Source organism: Mustela lutreola, chromosome 8, assembly GCF_030435805.1.
Source record: "Mustela lutreola isolate mMusLut2 chromosome 8, mMusLut2.pri, whole genome shotgun sequence".
NCBI classification, from domain to species: Eukaryota; Metazoa; Chordata; class Mammalia; order Carnivora; family Mustelidae; genus Mustela; species Mustela lutreola.
In genome coordinates, this window is record NC_081297.1 from 114,089,520 (window position 1) to 114,107,608 (window position 18,089).

The 18,089-nt window shown below is 35.4% G+C and overlaps 1 protein-coding gene across 16 annotated transcripts in view; it reads right to left on the minus strand.

Annotated features, from left to right (window-relative positions):
- The window catches only part of PPFIA2 (PTPRF interacting protein alpha 2), a 497,227-nt gene that overhangs the window by 126,278 nt on the left and 352,860 nt on the right, over nucleotides 1-18,089 (minus strand). For all 16 annotated transcript variants that reach the window (XM_059186425.1, XM_059186440.1, XM_059186429.1 and 13 more), the window contains one exon: nucleotides 1,194-1,415. In XM_059186425.1, coding sequence (XP_059042408.1) covers nucleotides 1,194-1,415 — 222 coding nt within the window. The remainder of the gene's footprint in view (nucleotides 1-1,193; nucleotides 1,416-18,089) is intronic.

Sequence of the window (18,089 nt, forward strand, 5' to 3'; positions counted from 1 at the left end):
GAGGATAACAGGAAAATAGTCTTGAATATGTTAATTTTCCAGGCATCAGGCAATCAGGATATAAGATATGCTGGAGATATAAATTGAGAGTCATAAGGCAGTGGGTGGTTTTTGGAGCCATAAGACTGTATGAACATAGCAGGGGAGTGAAGGTAGATTGAGAAGAGAAGGCACTGCAAGTCTAGGGAGAAGGAGAACCAACGAAGGAGCCTGAGATGAGGGTAGAAAGTAAAGATGGATGGAAATCAGAAGAGTAGAGGGTGCTTTTAGTCAAGTGAAGAATTACTACAGGGAGTGATAACTGGATCCAGTGCAGAGTTCAACAATGTGGAAGTTAGCAATGACTTTGTTAAGAACAGTTCTGATGAGATGTTAGAGGCAAAGAATGTAAAGTGTGCTCAAGAGGGAATGGGAAGAAAAGAACTGAATACATGCAGTAGAGTCAAATCTAATAACAACTAGTTAATTATATAAAAAAATATTTTACAAGATAAAAAATATGTAATTTAAAAGAATATGTAAAAATGAAAAAGGTGAAAGGTCACCAAATAAAATTTCCACAAATACAGATAATTTTCTTTTTAATTGAATAAAGTGAAAAGTGAAAGATTCTAAATATTTCACCTCAGCTGGTAAGGTGATTAGGCACTGTTACAAATAAAACATCTTGTACCTTTTTGCAGTAATTTTCAAGTACTCTATTAAACAGATGAAGTGATGTTATATCTTGGAAGGATCAAAGATTTAGAGAAAGAAAGGTTCCTCACATTCACACAGATACATTCACACTCACAGACACAACACCAAAATAAAAGAGGGAAAATTTAAAGTAGTGATTTTGAGTATTCCCATATGCTAAGAGTATAGCAATTCATTATTCATACCCATGTCTAAAATTATTTAAAATAAGCAGCTTAAAAATGCAAAAATTCATTACAAACTGTAGAAGTTTGTAATGAAAAAGTAACCCTGTCTGTGATTTGATACCAAATTTTCTTTTCATACACATTTAAAGGTTGATGAAGTAAACTATTTTTGCTTTTGTGGACACCTTTTGAAACTAAGATAATGCATCCCAAATTATAGTCTCCTGAGAAAATGTAAAGATTATATGCCATTAGAGGAGATTTGGAGAAAGCTTCTTAGAAGCAGCATTCAGAAGGCAAAGGCTGAAAGTGTTATGAATCACTTACCTCCCTAATGTCCCTTTGATATTTAGTGTTCATTTCTTCTGTTTTAATGAGATCCTTTCTTGCTGTCTCTGCTTCCTGTTCCACCTCCCCCACTCGGGAAGAAAGGGCTGCTAACCGTTCTTTCATTTGAGCCATTTCATAGTTTTGCTTTTCAAGCAATTCTTGTAGTTCGACTATTTGACTAGTTTCATCAGTTGAGTCTATAGAGCCATTGGATAAACGCTGCAGGAAATGAGAAAGAAATGGCACTTAGGATATTCTACATCTTTAATTTAAAATTCATGAACTTAAAGAAATGAAACTGATAGAGCTTTCACACTGAGAAACAAGAACTCTAACTAGTTCTGAAGAAAAACTAAGTTTCTAGGAAAACTCTTAATTGTCATTAAATATAAAGGTAGATCCATAATTTTCAAATAGGTTAGCAGATGCATTTGAGCTGGAAGCTGTATATATAATATGTATAATATATATTAATTAATTTATATTCTACTATTATATTAATAAATAATATATTGACATCATATACACTTACATTAATTGTATTATATTAATTTATATTATACATTGACATATAATATACACATATAGATATACGTATTGCATTATATATATTAACTTAGCACAAAACACTGGTGTATCCTAAACATTTAATAAATGGCAATTATTTTATCAATTATATTCAGAATTTATTATAAACATCATTATACTTACATAAACAGTATATTATTACTAAGTAATAAGAAAAAAACAGAAACTGCAATATTTTTATTCAAGATTCTGTGTGCATTTGCAAGTTTTATTTTCAATGACACTCAGAAAAAGAACTTACACACATTTTCCTTTTAAAGAAGGTTATTTCCAGTGTGAATCTGACCTAGCTGGAATAAAAGTATAACGTAAAACAGCCTTGATTTCTGTATTGCTAAGAATATAAAAGTCCTGAATGCACACAACACACAGGAAGGAGGCTTAAAAGGATTAAATACTTTTGAGCCTGATTTCTCCCCTTGCTGCCTAGAAACAGGGTGACCCATGTTTTCAGAAGCATGTCCTACAGCCTGGCGGCACTGGAGAAGCTTTGTGGTAAAGATAGTGCAACAACTGGGGAGAAACAGCACTAAAAGAAAAAGGACACAACTAAGTCAAAATAAGCATTTACAATTGCATCCAAAACCATAAGATACCTAGGAATAAACCTAACCAAAGAGACACAGAATCTATACTCAGAAAACTATAAAGTACTCATGAAAGAAATTGAGGAAGACACAAAGAAATGGAAAAATGTTCCATGCTCCTGGATTGGAAGAATAAATATTGTGAAAATGTCTATGCTACCTAAAGCAAACTACACATTTAATGCAATTCCTATCAAAGTACCATCCATCTTTTTCAAAGAAATGGAACAAATAATTCTAAAATTTATATGGAACCAGAAAAGACCTCGAATAGCCAAAGGAATATTGAAAAAGAAAGCCAACGTTGGTGGCATCACAATTCCGGACTTCAAGCTCTATTACAAAGCTGTCATCATCAAGACAGCATGGTACTGCCACAAAAACAGACACATAGATCAATGGAACAGAATAGAGAGCCCAGAAATAGACCCTCAACTCTACAGTCAACTAATCTTCGACAAAGCAGGAAAGAATGTCCAATGGAAAAAAGACAGCCTTTTCAATAAATGGTGCTGGGAAAATTGGACAGCCACATGCAGAAAAATGAAATTGGACCATTTCCTTACACCACACACGAAAATAGACTCAAAATGGATGAAGGACCTCAATGTACGAAAGGAATCCATCAAAATCCTTGAGGAGAACACGGGCAGCAACCTCTTCGACCTCTGCTGCAGCAACATCTTCCTAGGAACAACGCAAAAGGCAAGGGAAGCAAGGGAAAAAATGAACTACTGGGATTTCATCAAGATCAAAAGCTTTTGCACAGCAAAGGAAACAGTTAACAAAATCAAAAGACAACTGACAGAATGGGAGAAGATATTTGCAAACGACATATCAGATAAAGGACTAGTGTCCAGAATCTATAAAGAACTTAGCAAACTCAACACCCAAAGAACAAATAATCCAATCAAGAAATGGGCAGAAGACATGAACAGACATTTCTGCAAAGAAGACATCCAGATGGCCAACAGATACATGAAAAAGTGCTCCATATCACTCGGCATCAGGGAAATACAAATCAAAACCACAATGCGATATCACCTCACACCAGTCAGAATGGCTAAAATAAACAAGTCAGGAAATGACAGATGCTGGCGAGGATGCGGAGAAAGGGGAACCCTCCTACACTGTTGGTGGGAATGCAAGCTGGTGCAGCCACTCTGGAAAACAGCATGGAGGTTCCTCAAAATGTTGAAAATAGAACTGCCCTATGACCCAGCAATTGCACTATTGGGTATTTACCCTAAAGATACAAATGTAGTGATCCAAAGGGACACATGCACCCGAATGTTTATAGCAGCAATGTCCACAATAGCCAAACTATGGAAAGAACCTAGATGTCCATCAACAGATGAATGGATCAAGAAGATGTGGTATATATACACAATGGAATACTATGCAGACATCAAAAGAAATGAAATCTTGCCATTTGCAACAACATGGATGGAACTAGAGCGTATCATGCTTAGCGAAATAAGTCAAGCAGAGAAAGACAACTATCATATGATCTCCCTGATATGAGGAAGTGGTGATGCAACATGGAGGCTTAAGTGGGTAGAAGAAGAATAAATGAAACAAGATGGGATTGGGAGGGAGACGAACCATAAGTGACTCTTAATCTCACAAAACAAACTGAGGGTTGCCGGGGGGAGGGGGTTTGGGAGAAGGGGGTGGGATTATGGACATTGGGGAGGGTATGTGATTTGGTGAGTGCTGTGAAGTGTGTAAACCTGGTGATTCACAGACCTGTACCCCTGGGGATAAAAATATATGTTTATAAAAAATAAAAAAATTATAAAAAAAAATAAATAAAAAATTTAAAAAAAAAAAAAGAAAATGCTGATGCGCTTTGCTTTAATCTAAATGCAAATAACAAATGCCAAATTAAAAAAAGATAAACATAAAAAAAATAAGACGAGCGAAAGCAAAGAAAGTAGTTACGTTTGCTGGAGTGCTTGTTTGGAAAACACGAGTCTGATTTAACACAACAGATACAAGAAACAAATTGAAAATTATACAAATTTTGTGTTTTCTTTTTTCAATGAACTCAAGTATAGTTTTCAATGAACTGAAGTATAGCTGACAAGCAATGTTACATTAGTTTCAGGCGTACAACATAATGATTCAACAGCTCAATATGTTATGCTGTGTTCTAAATTTTGTGTTTTCTTATGCACTATTCACTCCTGAGAATCAGTGGCTAACCCCAGAAACCCATAACCAACTGAACCTCAGGAATACACAAAATGAACACACGCAGGTTCCTCCAACATCTAACATTACCTCAGTGCACCGCATGCTTTGAATCAAACCACACCCACCGTGTTATAATTTTCTGTCTTATTTCAGATACTCTTCTTTCCACCACTTCACATAATGCACGAACCTTAAAACACATCCAACACCCAATTTTCAGGTCTTTTTACAAGTAAAAAGTCATATTTATAGTATTTATGAAATTCTATTTTATCTATAAAACTGTGTTACATTTTTATTAGTTTTCTACCTCTTTGTTTTATGTCATTGATAAAGTTGTGACACAAATCTCTATTCTTCCACAAGCCCGGTGTTTTTTATTGTGCAATTTTGCCTAGCTCATAACTTGTAAGAATGCAAATGACATACTAGAGCAAAACTGACTGACTGCAAGAGAAAAGAGGGAGAACAGAAAACACCATAAAAACAGTGAGAAAGAGAATACAGAGAGAAAGGGAATGCAGACAAATGGCAAGCAGTGTTTAAAAAGTGCAATAACGACCACATGGAGAAACAGCCTGGAAAATTTAAATTAAAATAGCAGAAAAGATGGAGTGAGTCTTAAGACGGTATCTAAAGATGCCAGATCGACAGACCTAATACCTTGAAGATATTGCTGAACTCTCATATTGCAGACACTGAACATCTAATAATCTAATAAAACAAGTAAGAGGTGTTGCGAACATGTAGAAATGTCAGAGATGCTGCTGAGATCCAAATACTCCCTCGGCGTCTCTATTCCCCCCACTGCTGAGATAGATGGCTGCTTGCTGGGGATCAGAAGTAAGAATTCTTTCCAAAGTTATACCTGCCCCTGAGGCATGCAATGCCACATACAAAGTAGAGGAACTGTGAAGCTAAAGAAAAACCAACTAAAGAAAAACCAACAATTTTTATGGGCATAAAATCTAAAAGTACTGATAGTGACCTTTACACACGACACAACTATCTGTACATTGAACTGAGAAAAGCAAGTTTACAATCATTAGGCAGCGATTAAGAACTGGTTTAGGGAAGAAGGATAGAGCCAGGGGTGTCTGGGTGGCTCAGCTGGTTGACCATCTGCCTTTGGCTCAGGTCATGATCCTGGGGTCCTGGGATTAAGCCCCACACTGGGCTCCTGCAGGAAGAGTTCTTCTCCCTCTACCGCTTTCTCTCTCTCTCTCTCAAATAAATATAGAAGATCTTAAGAAAAGAAAGCCAAAGCCAATTGCCAGTCAGTTATAGCCAAATTTGGTATTACTGAGGTACAATATGACAGGGTTTGTTTGTTTTTTTCACAATAGAAAATACCTTTGAAGTCTGTATACTACTTTCAAGTAACAAGCAAACTTAAGCTTTACTAGAACTTCTACCTCCTTGCATGAACGACTTTCATGCATGAATGACCTTCTCTAGTCAACAATAGAAATACAATAGAAATAGAAAAACAATAGAAACTACAAAAATCACTAGAAACAACCTTTTGCTTTTAGAAAATATTTTATATAACTGAAAAAAAAAATACATTTAGGATTCTAGAGCCCTAAAGAGCTTGAGAGAAAGTGAGACTCAGGTAATCACATACAGGATTTGAATTTAAAGGCAAGACTTTGAATTCCTAGTTCAGTTCATCAAACCTTTACCATATTACCTTTACTTGGAACATGTAAATCAACAGGATATACTTATACATGCTGTATGGTATAGACAAGTACCAGGAATGGGGTGTGTGTGTGTGTGTGTGTGTACTGAATATACTATATATGCACACAGAGATTCAACAAATATTTGTCAGTCAACTGATTCATGTTAATTTTCTAATTAGAAAAATGATTATTCCAATTCTGTGCACCTGAGGTCCATTAAAATCTTGTTTAAAAAATTGCATATTTTTAATGGGCTCAAGGTAAGAAAAATTTAATTAAATATAAACAGTAATCAGGCAACTAAAATAAAACACATAAAATGTTAACCTTTTTAATTCCTTTAGCAACAGATGTATACACTACAACAAAATCTGGGACTACCCATAGGAAAGATTTTGAAACCTCAGTTTTTTCCTAAGTGTTTATAAATAATTTATGCTTAAAAAATGTGTAATATTTCATCTATGCAAACCTCCTTAAATACATTTTATGGTGAGCTTAATATATATTTTCATAATTTCAGAGTAAAAGGTCATATAAAAACTATGATTTATATCTTAGAGAAATAATATAACTTTTGTTCCAAATCATTGTTATATAGACTTATCATTTTTAAAAATTTTTTTTTATTTTTTTAAAGATTTTATTTATTTATTTGACAGACAGAGATCACAAGTAGGCAGAGAGGCAGGCAGAGATAGAGGAGGAAGCAGGCTCCCTGCTGAGCAGAGAGCCGGATGCGGGGCTCAATCCCAGGACTCTGAAATCATGAGCTGAGCCAAAAGCAGCGGCTCAACCCACTGAGCCACCTAGGCGCCCCTATGTAGACTTATCTTTAAAATAAATTGTGAGATTTGAACTGAAATGACAAATTATTGAATTAAAAGAAAACTCTGTGGTTATTTTAAATAGCTTTATTGAGATATGATTTGTATCCATAAAATCCATCCATTTAAAGTATAAATGTCAACAGTGTTTGCTGACTAAGAAGTTGTACCATCCACATTGTCTAACTTGGAGACCATTTTCATCACCCCAAATAGAAAGTCCTTACCCATTAGCAATCACTTGCAGCTGATCCCCAGTTCTAGCCTTAGATGCCACTTAGCACTTAACTACTTTCTGCCAGTATAAACCTGCCTATTTGGTACCTTTCACATAAACTGAATCAGAGTAAATATCCTTTTGTTCACTGAGCATAATGTTTCTGAGATCCATTCATGCTATAGCAAATTACCAGTTTCTTTTATTGCTGCATAGTACTCCACCATGTGGATATACTACCTGTTATTTATATATTCATATGGTAATAGACATTAGCCTGTTTTTACCTTTTGGCTACTGAAAATATGCTGTTATGAAAATTTGGGTACAAGTCTTTGTGTGGATATATGTTTTGTATTCTCTGGATAAATTCCTAGGAGTAAAATAGCTGGATCATATGGTAATTCTATGTTAACATTTTGAAGTACTATTTCCCAAACTTACTACACCACTGTACATTCCCAGGAGAAATGATGTAACTTCAAATTTCTCATATTCTCACCAAACTCATTACTTCCTTTTTAAGTTTAAAAAAATTTTTAATTAAATTCAATTAGCCAACATATACTATATTAGTTTCAGATGTAGTGTTCAGTAACTCATCAGTTGCATATAACACACAGTGCTCACCACATCACATGACCTCCTTAATTACACTACTCTAGTGTGTATGTAGTGGTATCTCCTTGTCATTTTGTTTGCACTTCCTAATGGCTAATGATGAGGAGCATCTTTTCATGTGCCTATTGGCCTTTATATATCTTCTTTGGAGAAATGTCTATTCAAATTCTTTACTCATTTGCTAATTGAGTTGTCTTTTTATTGATGAGTTATAAGAATTTTATATAAATAGATATTTTGGATACAAGTCCTTTGTCAGTTACATGACTTGTAAATAGTTAGGTTTTGCCTAGGTATTTATGATATGGGGCAGAGAGAAGATAATATTTTTGGTACTCTTTGAATTTTATCATTGTTTTCTTTTAATGATTTATTTATTTATTTGAGAGAGAGCACGAGAGAGAGAGAGAGAGAGAAAGAGAACACGCAGGGGGAAGAATTAGTGGGGGAGAAGGCAGACAAAAAAAAAGTAAAAGCCAAGGTCTTATGATGATCTCAAAAACCCATATCAGGGACACCTGGGTGGCTCCATCAGTTAAGTGTCTGTCTTTGCCTCAGGTCATGATCCTGGGGTCCTGGGATCAAGTGCCCCCATCACTCCTTGCTCAGTGGGGAGCCTGCTTCTCCCTCTGCCTGCTGCTCCCCCTGCTTGCACTTGTTCTCTCTCTGACAAATAAATAAAATCTTAAAAAAACCCATATCATTGCAAGAACCCACATTATCTGTCTATCTATGCCTACTCCCATCTTTTGCTATAGTCTATTCCATTCTAGCTACACTGGTCCCCTAGAAAATCCTAAACCCACTTGTGTCTCCCAACCTGTGATTTTTCTGTTTCATCTACCATATTAACACAAGGCATGTTCTTTTTTCGGTCCTGGCTCAATGTTTTATTTGCCTAATCAATTCCCCTCATATAAACTTACCCCCAATACTGAATGTGACATCTTATACTAAACACTACCTTTTGACATATCTGAATTGGACCCATTTCCATGACCTCTTTGTGTGTCAAGGAACGCCTGTGCATCTAATCCTTTTTGACAACTCCTGAACCCTTAAAAGAACCCTTAAAAGGCCAAGATATATAGGCTCCTACTTCTGGTGATTGGCACTGGCATGATCTTTAGCATCCTCTTTACCAATACTCATCTGGGGTTTGTAGCTGGATTTTCTTGTTCAATACATGATGTCTGGGTCATCTACTCCCACTTGAATTACTGTAACAATCTTCTAACTGGTCTCTTTGTTTATAACCTTGTCCTCTTACTTTCCTTTTTAAAAGAACCAGAATGATCCATGGTAATCTTGTTACATGGTAATCATGTTACACCAAGTCATTCCTCTGCTCAAAACACTCCAATCCTTTTCCATCCTACCCAGTACAAAAACAAAAATATAACAAAAAATAACCACAGCTCCCCACTTTCTACTCCCCTGCCCACCCCCCTCCAAGCCCTGCCCTCCCTGACCTCTCTCCTACTTTTCTCCCACTTGTTCTCTTGCTTTAGCTACATGGGCAACCTCGCTGCTCCTCTAAGTCAACCACTCTCCCATATTGCAGCCTTGGCTTGAGTTTTTTTTTTACTGACTGAAATTCTTCACTAATATTCCACATGGCTAACACCCTCAACTGCTTCAATGGAGCCAACCTTGACCACTTTATTTAAAAGGGCAAACTACTCCTACCTCCATGTCTCCCCAAGACTCCTGATTTTTCTCCATTTCTCTACTTTTTCTTTTCTTCAATATCATTTTATGATATACTAGAAGATTTACTTAGGTAAATTTATTGTTTATTATCTGCTAACCTCCTCCAAATTGCTAGGTCATAAGCTTCAGCCGGGAAAGAGCCTTTATGCTTTCTTTTTGTGTGTCACAAATACCTAGAATGATGCCTGACACATGATGGTTATGAGATAGACGTTTGTTAACTGAATAAATGATTACTTGTGTCTCTGGTGACTTAGAGCATCTTCCACAAAAACAGATTTGTTAAATGAATGCATGAATGAATGAGTGAATGAATGAAAGTTTCCATTAATGAGTAAGATGAGTTTTAGGAAAAACAGTAAGGATTCAAAAAGAAATAAAATATGGAGACAATATTTTCAGCCATCATGCACAAAGCTCATGAAAAAAATGTTTTCATAAAAAGTAAATATAAAATAGAACTGAGTCCTTTTTTGCCCTATTCTAAGGCATAATATAGATGAATTATCTTTAGGGTAGAACAATCTGATGTAAACTAAGGAAACCATTATTATAAACGCACATTAAGATTTAAAAAGTGGTAGAAATACACATTCTACATAAGACCAAATGAAATTTATGAAGTCCCAGAAGCCCTACCGTATCACAGTCCTACCGCTTCTAAAGATAATCTTGAGATAAAGCCAGAAATTTAAACATGTTCTTCCATTTTCTACCAAGTAAATGCTAGAAATATGGGTCTCTCTTTGTATTTGATAATCCTCAATAAAATGACTTCATCATTAATATTCTCCATCCTACTTCAAGCTCTAGTATTTATTTAAAAAATACTGTAACATGTCTTTTAAAAACAGTAGTCTAGTTAAATTTCTAATGTGCCCATTTTCACTCTGCATTTTATGGTACTTTAATGGTTACTGCTGATTTTGAGCATATTTAGTGGTTACACATTGCCTTTCTACTCCACGAACATATCAGTGAATGATTTTCATGTTTCTTTAAAGTGGTAAGATAATGCCTGTTGGACGTACAGAAAGAGGGCACTTAAATTGCTATATTAGTATGACTTAATAATTAAGTTCCATTTGGACAGCTATTTCTTGATAAGGTATTCCAGAGGATTTAGGAGCTATGTTAATTATAAGATTTTAGAGGTAGATGGACACTGCTTATGCAGAATGAATACTTGATTGACCTCCCCCTGCCCTAAGAAGCTATTATATTTGACAGCTGATAATCTCCTTCAGATTCATTGAGATATATCTGATATATAATATTGTGTAAGCATAAGATACACAACATGATAAATTGTTACACGTGTATATTGTGATCACCACAATAAGGTAGTTAACATGCATCCATTACCTCACATAATTATCACTTCTTTTTGTAGTGACAACATTTAAGATCTCTTATCAAATTTCAAATAAACAATACAGTATTCTTTTTTTTTTTTTTTAAAGATTTTATTTATTTATTTGAGAGAGAGACAGGGAGAGAGAGCATGAGTGAGGAGAAGGGCAGAGAGAGAAGCAGACTCCCCGTGGAGCTGGGAGCCCGATGCGGGACTCGATCTCGGGACTCCGAGATCATGACCTGAGCCGAAGGCAGTTGTCCAACCAACTGAGCCACCCAGGCATCCCAACAATACAGTATTCTTAACTGTAGCTGCTATGGAAGCTGATAACTTACTTTATCATGAACATAATTCCACACTTGATTTGTACATTTTGACATATGCTTTCCCACGTTTTTCACATCTAAAACATAAATGCTAGATTCTCTCGTGAGGAATTTCAAGATCTTTTTCTCTTATGCATTTTACTTCTCATGGCTTATTAATCTCTCTAGAGAAAATAATAAGGTAGGAATTTATCTTACAATTAATAAAATCCAGATGTTAAAGGCACAGATACACTTAAAACTCATCAGCATTTAAGAGGGCACACCAAGCCCTTCCATTCTATTTTTTAAAATAGTTCTATGAATATTATGTTAGAGATAAATTATTTTTAGATATTTTTAAAGATTTTATTTATTCATTTGACAGAGAGAGAGAGAGAGAGAGAGCACAAACAAGCAGGGGAGCACCAGGCAGAGGGAGAAGTGGGCTCCCCACCAAGCTGGGAGCCTGATGTGGGCTCAATCCCAGGACCCTGGGACCACGACCTGAGCTGAAGTCAGACACTTAAAAAACTGAGCCACCCAGATGCCCCTGGTTAGAGATAAATTATTGATTGGTCAAAAAAGTTACACAAGATTTGCAATCATAATGTAAATAATCTAGCTTCAATAATTCTGTGGAGGATTGGACAGAATCTATAAAATGGCAAAATTTTATAAAACATTTCATTCTGTGAGAAGAGAATGTAGTGTTATTGAAATATAGAACCAAAAATAAAGAAATAACACAAATCAGACAGGGAAAACTTTCATAAGCACAAAAATAATAAGGAGATAAATAACTAGAGCTGATAGTTCATTGGAAATTTCTTATGTGAGTCAGCAACATTAGGGCGAAAAAGGTAACAGAATAAAGACCTAATTAATCAGGAATTCTACAAATCAATTGTGAAGTTTCTTTGTGAATTCTATGAGTGAATCTTAGACCAAGCACTGATTCAGGGAGGGACTCTGGAAGACTTCAGCCAATCTGAGGCCCTAGCAAATACTATTTCCTTTCATTTTAAGAGATCATTATACTCCTCATCTTACTTCAAATTCTCAAATTTGGATTTGCCTCCAGATCCTCAGATAAGACTGTATCTTCCATCAGAATAATGACAACTAATAATAATAGCTATCATTTATTGGGTACTTACTTACCCCAGACATACAGCTGGTAAGATTTCTGGCTCCAGGCACAGGTTTGTAATAATTACTCCACTTCACTAACATTTAAGTTCTGACTATGTACTAGGCACTATTCCAAGTACATGATGTGCATAAACTTTTAATCCCTATAACAAACTATTGTAACAGAAAAGGAAATTGAAGCAAGGAACATAGGTATTTTGCTTAAGGTCACACTACTAGAAAATAATAAGGTTCAAACAGGAACCCAAGTAGTCCAGTGTCCCATTCCATTCTTTCTTTTGTTTATTCTCTCTCTCTTTCTCCCTCTCTGCTTACTTTTATTCATTCACTGTTTCATTTATCAATTTATTCAATCTCTACTTGTATTTCATTTATCCATTCACTTCAGCACTAAAACTCTACTATCTGTTTAGCCTCTGTCATATGCCAGATACTAGACTGGGTGCTCAGAATATGAAGATGCCTACCTGAAAGTAACAAAATATAGGAAAAAAGAGTAACCCAAGCCACCAAACCATTAATAAAATTCATAAGAACCAAAAAGTATTTAAATGCTGAGGAGTCCAAAGGCCTCAAGGCTATGATTTTGGACATTTTGGGTCTGCCTAGATTGTCTGTATTAATTTCCACATTGCATTTTAGCTATCACAAATCAGATCTGACTTCATATTTCAATCTTATCCTACAAATAACCATATTTTGTCTTTGTTCTGAAATTCTCCAGCACAGAATTCACAGCTATTATTTCTAATTCCACAATGACTCTTTAATTCTGTTTAATTTTATACAAATCACCTATTTACAAGCCCTGCAAATCTAGAACCTAGAACAAAGCAGATATAACAATATCTGTACTCTGTATCAGTTATTCTCAACTATGACTACACATTTTAATCCTTAGGAGAGTTGAATAAAAATATAAAGTGGATTCCACACAAAATGCGATACACATAAAACTCTTAGAAGAAAAAATAGGCTGTAATTTCCTTGATACTAGCTGTAGAAACATTTTTTGAGATAATGCCACCTCAGACAAGAGAGACTAAAGCAAAATTAAAGTATGAAGACTACATCAAACTAAAAGGTTTTTGTATAGTGAAGGAAACCATAAACAAACTGAAAGGCAATCTACTAAATGGGAGAAGATTATTTGCAAAATACATAAAGAACTTATATAACTCAACACTAAAAACACAATCCAATTAAAAAATGGGCAGAGAACCTATGTTTTTCCAAGGAATACATACAGATCGTCACCAGACACATGGAACAATACTCAACATCACTAATCATGACAGAAATGCAACTCAAAACCACAATGAGACATCATTTTACATCTGTCAGAATGGCTAAAATAAAACACACACACACACACGAAATAACAAGTGTTGGTGAGAATGTGAAAAAGAAGGAACCCTCATGTACTATTAGTGGGAATGTGAATTGGTTTAGCCACTGTGGAAAATAGTATAGAAGTTTCTCAAAAAATCAAAAATAGACTTACCATACGATCCACTAATTCTACTACTGGGTATTTACTAAAAAAAAAAAAAGAGAGAGAGAAGAAAACACTAATCCAAAAAGATACATATATATATATAGATATCTATATATCTATATATATATATGTATGTATATATATATATACCCTTTGTTTATTGCAGCATAATTTACCACAGCAAAATAGATAAATGAGTAAAGATGATGTGGTATAAGGGCACTCGGGTGCCCGGGTGGCTCAGTTAAGCATCCAACTCTTGATTTCCGCTTGAGTAATAATCTCAAGGTTGTGAGATCAAGCCCTGTGCCAGGCTCCACACTGAGCATGAAGCCAGGATTCTTTCTCTCTCTCCCTATCCCTATCCCTCTGACCCTTTCTATCCCTTCATCTTCCCCAGCCTCCACACTCTCTCTAAAGGAAAAAAAAAAGATGTGATACACACACATACAAACACAATGGGATGACAAAAAGAAGACTGGTATGTGTATTTATGCACACACACACACACTCACACACACACACTCAGGCATAAAAAAAAGAAAGAGATCTTGCCATTAGCAACAACATGGATGAACCTACAGCATATAAGACTAAGTGAAATAAGTCAGGCAGAGAAAGACAAATACCATGTGATTTCATTCATATGTGGAATTTAAGAAACAAATGAACAAAGAAGGGAATTAAGTAGAGAAAACAAATTGGTGGTTGCCAGAGGGGAGATGGGTGGCTGAGAAGAGTAAAATAGATAAAGGAGATCAAGAGCAGTGAGTAATGTATAAAATTGTTAAGTCATTATATTATACATCTGAAACTAATGTAACACTATATGTTAATTAGACTTCAATAAAAATGGTTCTCACTCTAAACCATATCTAAGAGTGGGGTCCAGGTATATAATTGTTTTTAAGTCTCCCTATGTAATTATATGTTTAGTTGAGGTTAAGAACCACAGATCAATATTATCCAGGTACTTTACTAATTACTGTATTCAATCTCATCATCAAACCTGAAAAATTGTCTGGCATAATGAGGCAAAGAATTTAAAGTAATAAAATAATCAAATGTGAAATGATTATAATAAAAGATACAATAGATCCAAGAAATTAGTATTCTTTATCCTAGTATCAACTAATTATTTTAAAATATATTTGATATTTCAAATGGAAAGGCAACTATTTCTTATTTTTGAAAGATGGAAAGAAATACATCTCTGTAATAGAGCTTGCCAAATATTGCCTTATTTGGAAAAATTCTAGATTTCTAGACAGAAATTTCTATACAGATGATTTCTTATAGTTACTTCCCCATTAATGACTATTATTCAACACTGAGATTTGCAAAGTCATTATGACACAGTAAATACTTAGAAATATTATTTAATTAAAGTATCTAGCTGATGAGCTTTCACTTGTCAGTTCTTTAGTTCAATGTGATTGTGTTTTATTAATAAGTATAAATATATTTATTATTTTCTGAGACCTTCTAAACCATGTTTAATTTCCACCAAATTTGAAAGCAAGAATATTTTAATCTGAGGACTATCTGTTACTCTGAAGTTCTAATATTCTCAAAATCTTTAAACTAGAATACAATTCATTCACTATATCTGGTATATGTGGCTTGACTGAAATATACTTCATTTTGTAGTGTCTTGAATCTAGATGAAACATGAGGAATTTCTATTCAATATTCCCATGACTGATATTAATAACACTCAGAAATAAAAGAAGTAGCTATTTCCTATATTATGATATGATTCATCTATAAAATTCCTAAATGATCTGGAGCACCTGGGTGGCTCAGTGGGTTAAAGCCTCTGCCTTAGGCTCAGGTCATGATCCCAGGATCCTGGGATGGAGCCCCACATGGGGCTCTCTGCTGGGTGGGGAGTCTGCTTCTCCCTCTCTCTCTGCCTGCCTCTCTGCCTACTTGTGATCTCTGTCTGTCAAATAAATAAATAAAATATTTAAAAAAAATTCCTAAATGATCTAAATAGTTATAAAATATAACTAGCTGATTTTTTGTTTTTCATTTTGCTTATGACCAAAAATCTTGAATTCCTTCTTTGTTCAGCTATAGAATAAAGAAATAACATTGGAGAAGATCTTTTTTCTTTCAGGAAAAATCACTCAGCACTCCTTTTAGATATGTAAATATAAGGCAAATAGGTACCCCTGCCCTAGAAGAAGATTTAATGAAACCTTGACAGTCTCTTCCAGTGTCTCTTGATGTAAGAGAGGATAACAGGAGGGTAATTTGCATAATTACCAGGAAACCTCAGGAGAGAAAGGAAAAACAAGACTGCTTTCCTTTCATTTCTGAAGTTCAGTGTTTTTCCCAACTATCCTATGAAATAAGACAACTGACTGGATCAGAAAGATTTCCAAGAACTCATGAGAAGAACCTACCATGTGGGAAGTATATAATATGCACTGGGATCTGAGTCCAACGCCCAATATCAGTTATGGTTCTAGCTCAGAGTATAGCTGAGTGTGGAAGACCTTCCTGGTGTAGTCATCTTGATAAATTTGGGAATCTAGGTATGAAAATAAGCCTCAAAGTGGTGTCACCTGAAGAAGGAGAAATCCTCCCTGAAGAAGCAGTCTGCCATGGGATGTCACTACTGCTGGTAGAACTCCAAACCAGGTCAACAACTGGGATGGAATGATTTCATTTACCCTGTATGTCAGTGGGCTATTGCAATGGTATATGGATAGCATTTGATTTTGAGGGGCCACCCATTTTTAAAAGTGATATTTTGGAAATTCAAAAGTGGCAATGACAATTTAAAAAAAAAATCATTGCTCACTGGTTACCTTATGACATTTTCTATTTCTCTTTTCACAAAATGTTAAAAACAAAAACAAAACAAACTGGTGCTCTTGACCTGATTAAATTTTAGGGGGGGTTGGATAATTCAGGCAGAGCAAGAATGGTCCTAAGAGAGGTCTACTAGACTATATAAAATCAAGTATGCCATTTTGACCCATGCTACTCTGTAGTGTATTGAGGTCTTGAACATTGTATTGAATATTGAAGTCTTGGGCAATACATAAGAAGTAAGAAATAAAATCATGTTGAAAACAGACTGTAGAAGGTACACTGGAGAAGCAGAGAGAGTGGCCAGGAAATAATTACAATAGTCCAGGTAAGAGATGGTTGATAATGGTTGTGTGGTGATTAAAGGCAGATGGTAACAAGTGATCAGATCTTAGAAACATTTTGAAGGCAGGACAAATCTAATTTCTTTACAACTTGATGTGGGGTGTGAAACATAGGGAGGACTTGAGGATGACTTGATATTCTTCACCTTGAGCAACTGGAAAGGCAAAGCTTCCATCATCTGAGATGGGGAAGATGCAGACAATTTTGGGGGGTTTGGGGATACAAAAGGTAAATTTTGAACATTTTAAGTGTGCAATATCTTTTAGATGTACAAGTGGAGATGTTCAGTAGGCTGCTGGATAAATATATTTGGTTGTAGAGTCTGAAGTAGAATTAAAGTTTTGTAAATAATTAGCTTATGGATACTAGTTAAGACTATGAGACTGATGGCAATCATTGAGAGAAGAAACTGGGACTGAGACCTGGGTCACTCCAACATTAAGAAGTCAGGAAGAAGGGGCACCTGGGTGCTTCAGTCAGTTAACCAACTGCCTTTGGCCCAGGTCATGATCCCAGGGTCCTGAGATTGAGTCCTGTATTGGGGCTCCCCTGCTCAGCAGGAAGCCTTGCTTCTTCCTCACCCTTTGCCTGCCGCTCCTCCTGCTTGTGCTTCCCTGTCAAATAAATAAATAAAATCCAGAAGAAAGAAGAAGAAGAAGAAGAAGAAGAAGAAGAAGAAGAAGAAGAAGAAGAAGAAGAAGAAGGAGGAGGAAAAAAGAAGTAGTAGTAGTAGTAGTAGTAGTAGTAATAGTAGTAGTAATAGTAGTCAGGAAGAAGAATGTGGTCCAAGAAAGGAAGGAGACTGAGACAGAGCCACTGGTGAAGTAAGAGAAAAACAGTGTGGTTTCCTATAATGTCAGTAAATAAAAAAGGGCTGGGATCAAGGAGGAAAGTGTGATCTACTAAAACATCAACGACAATAAAGGTTGACAATTGGCCACTGTATTTACCAACATAAAATTAGTGATGA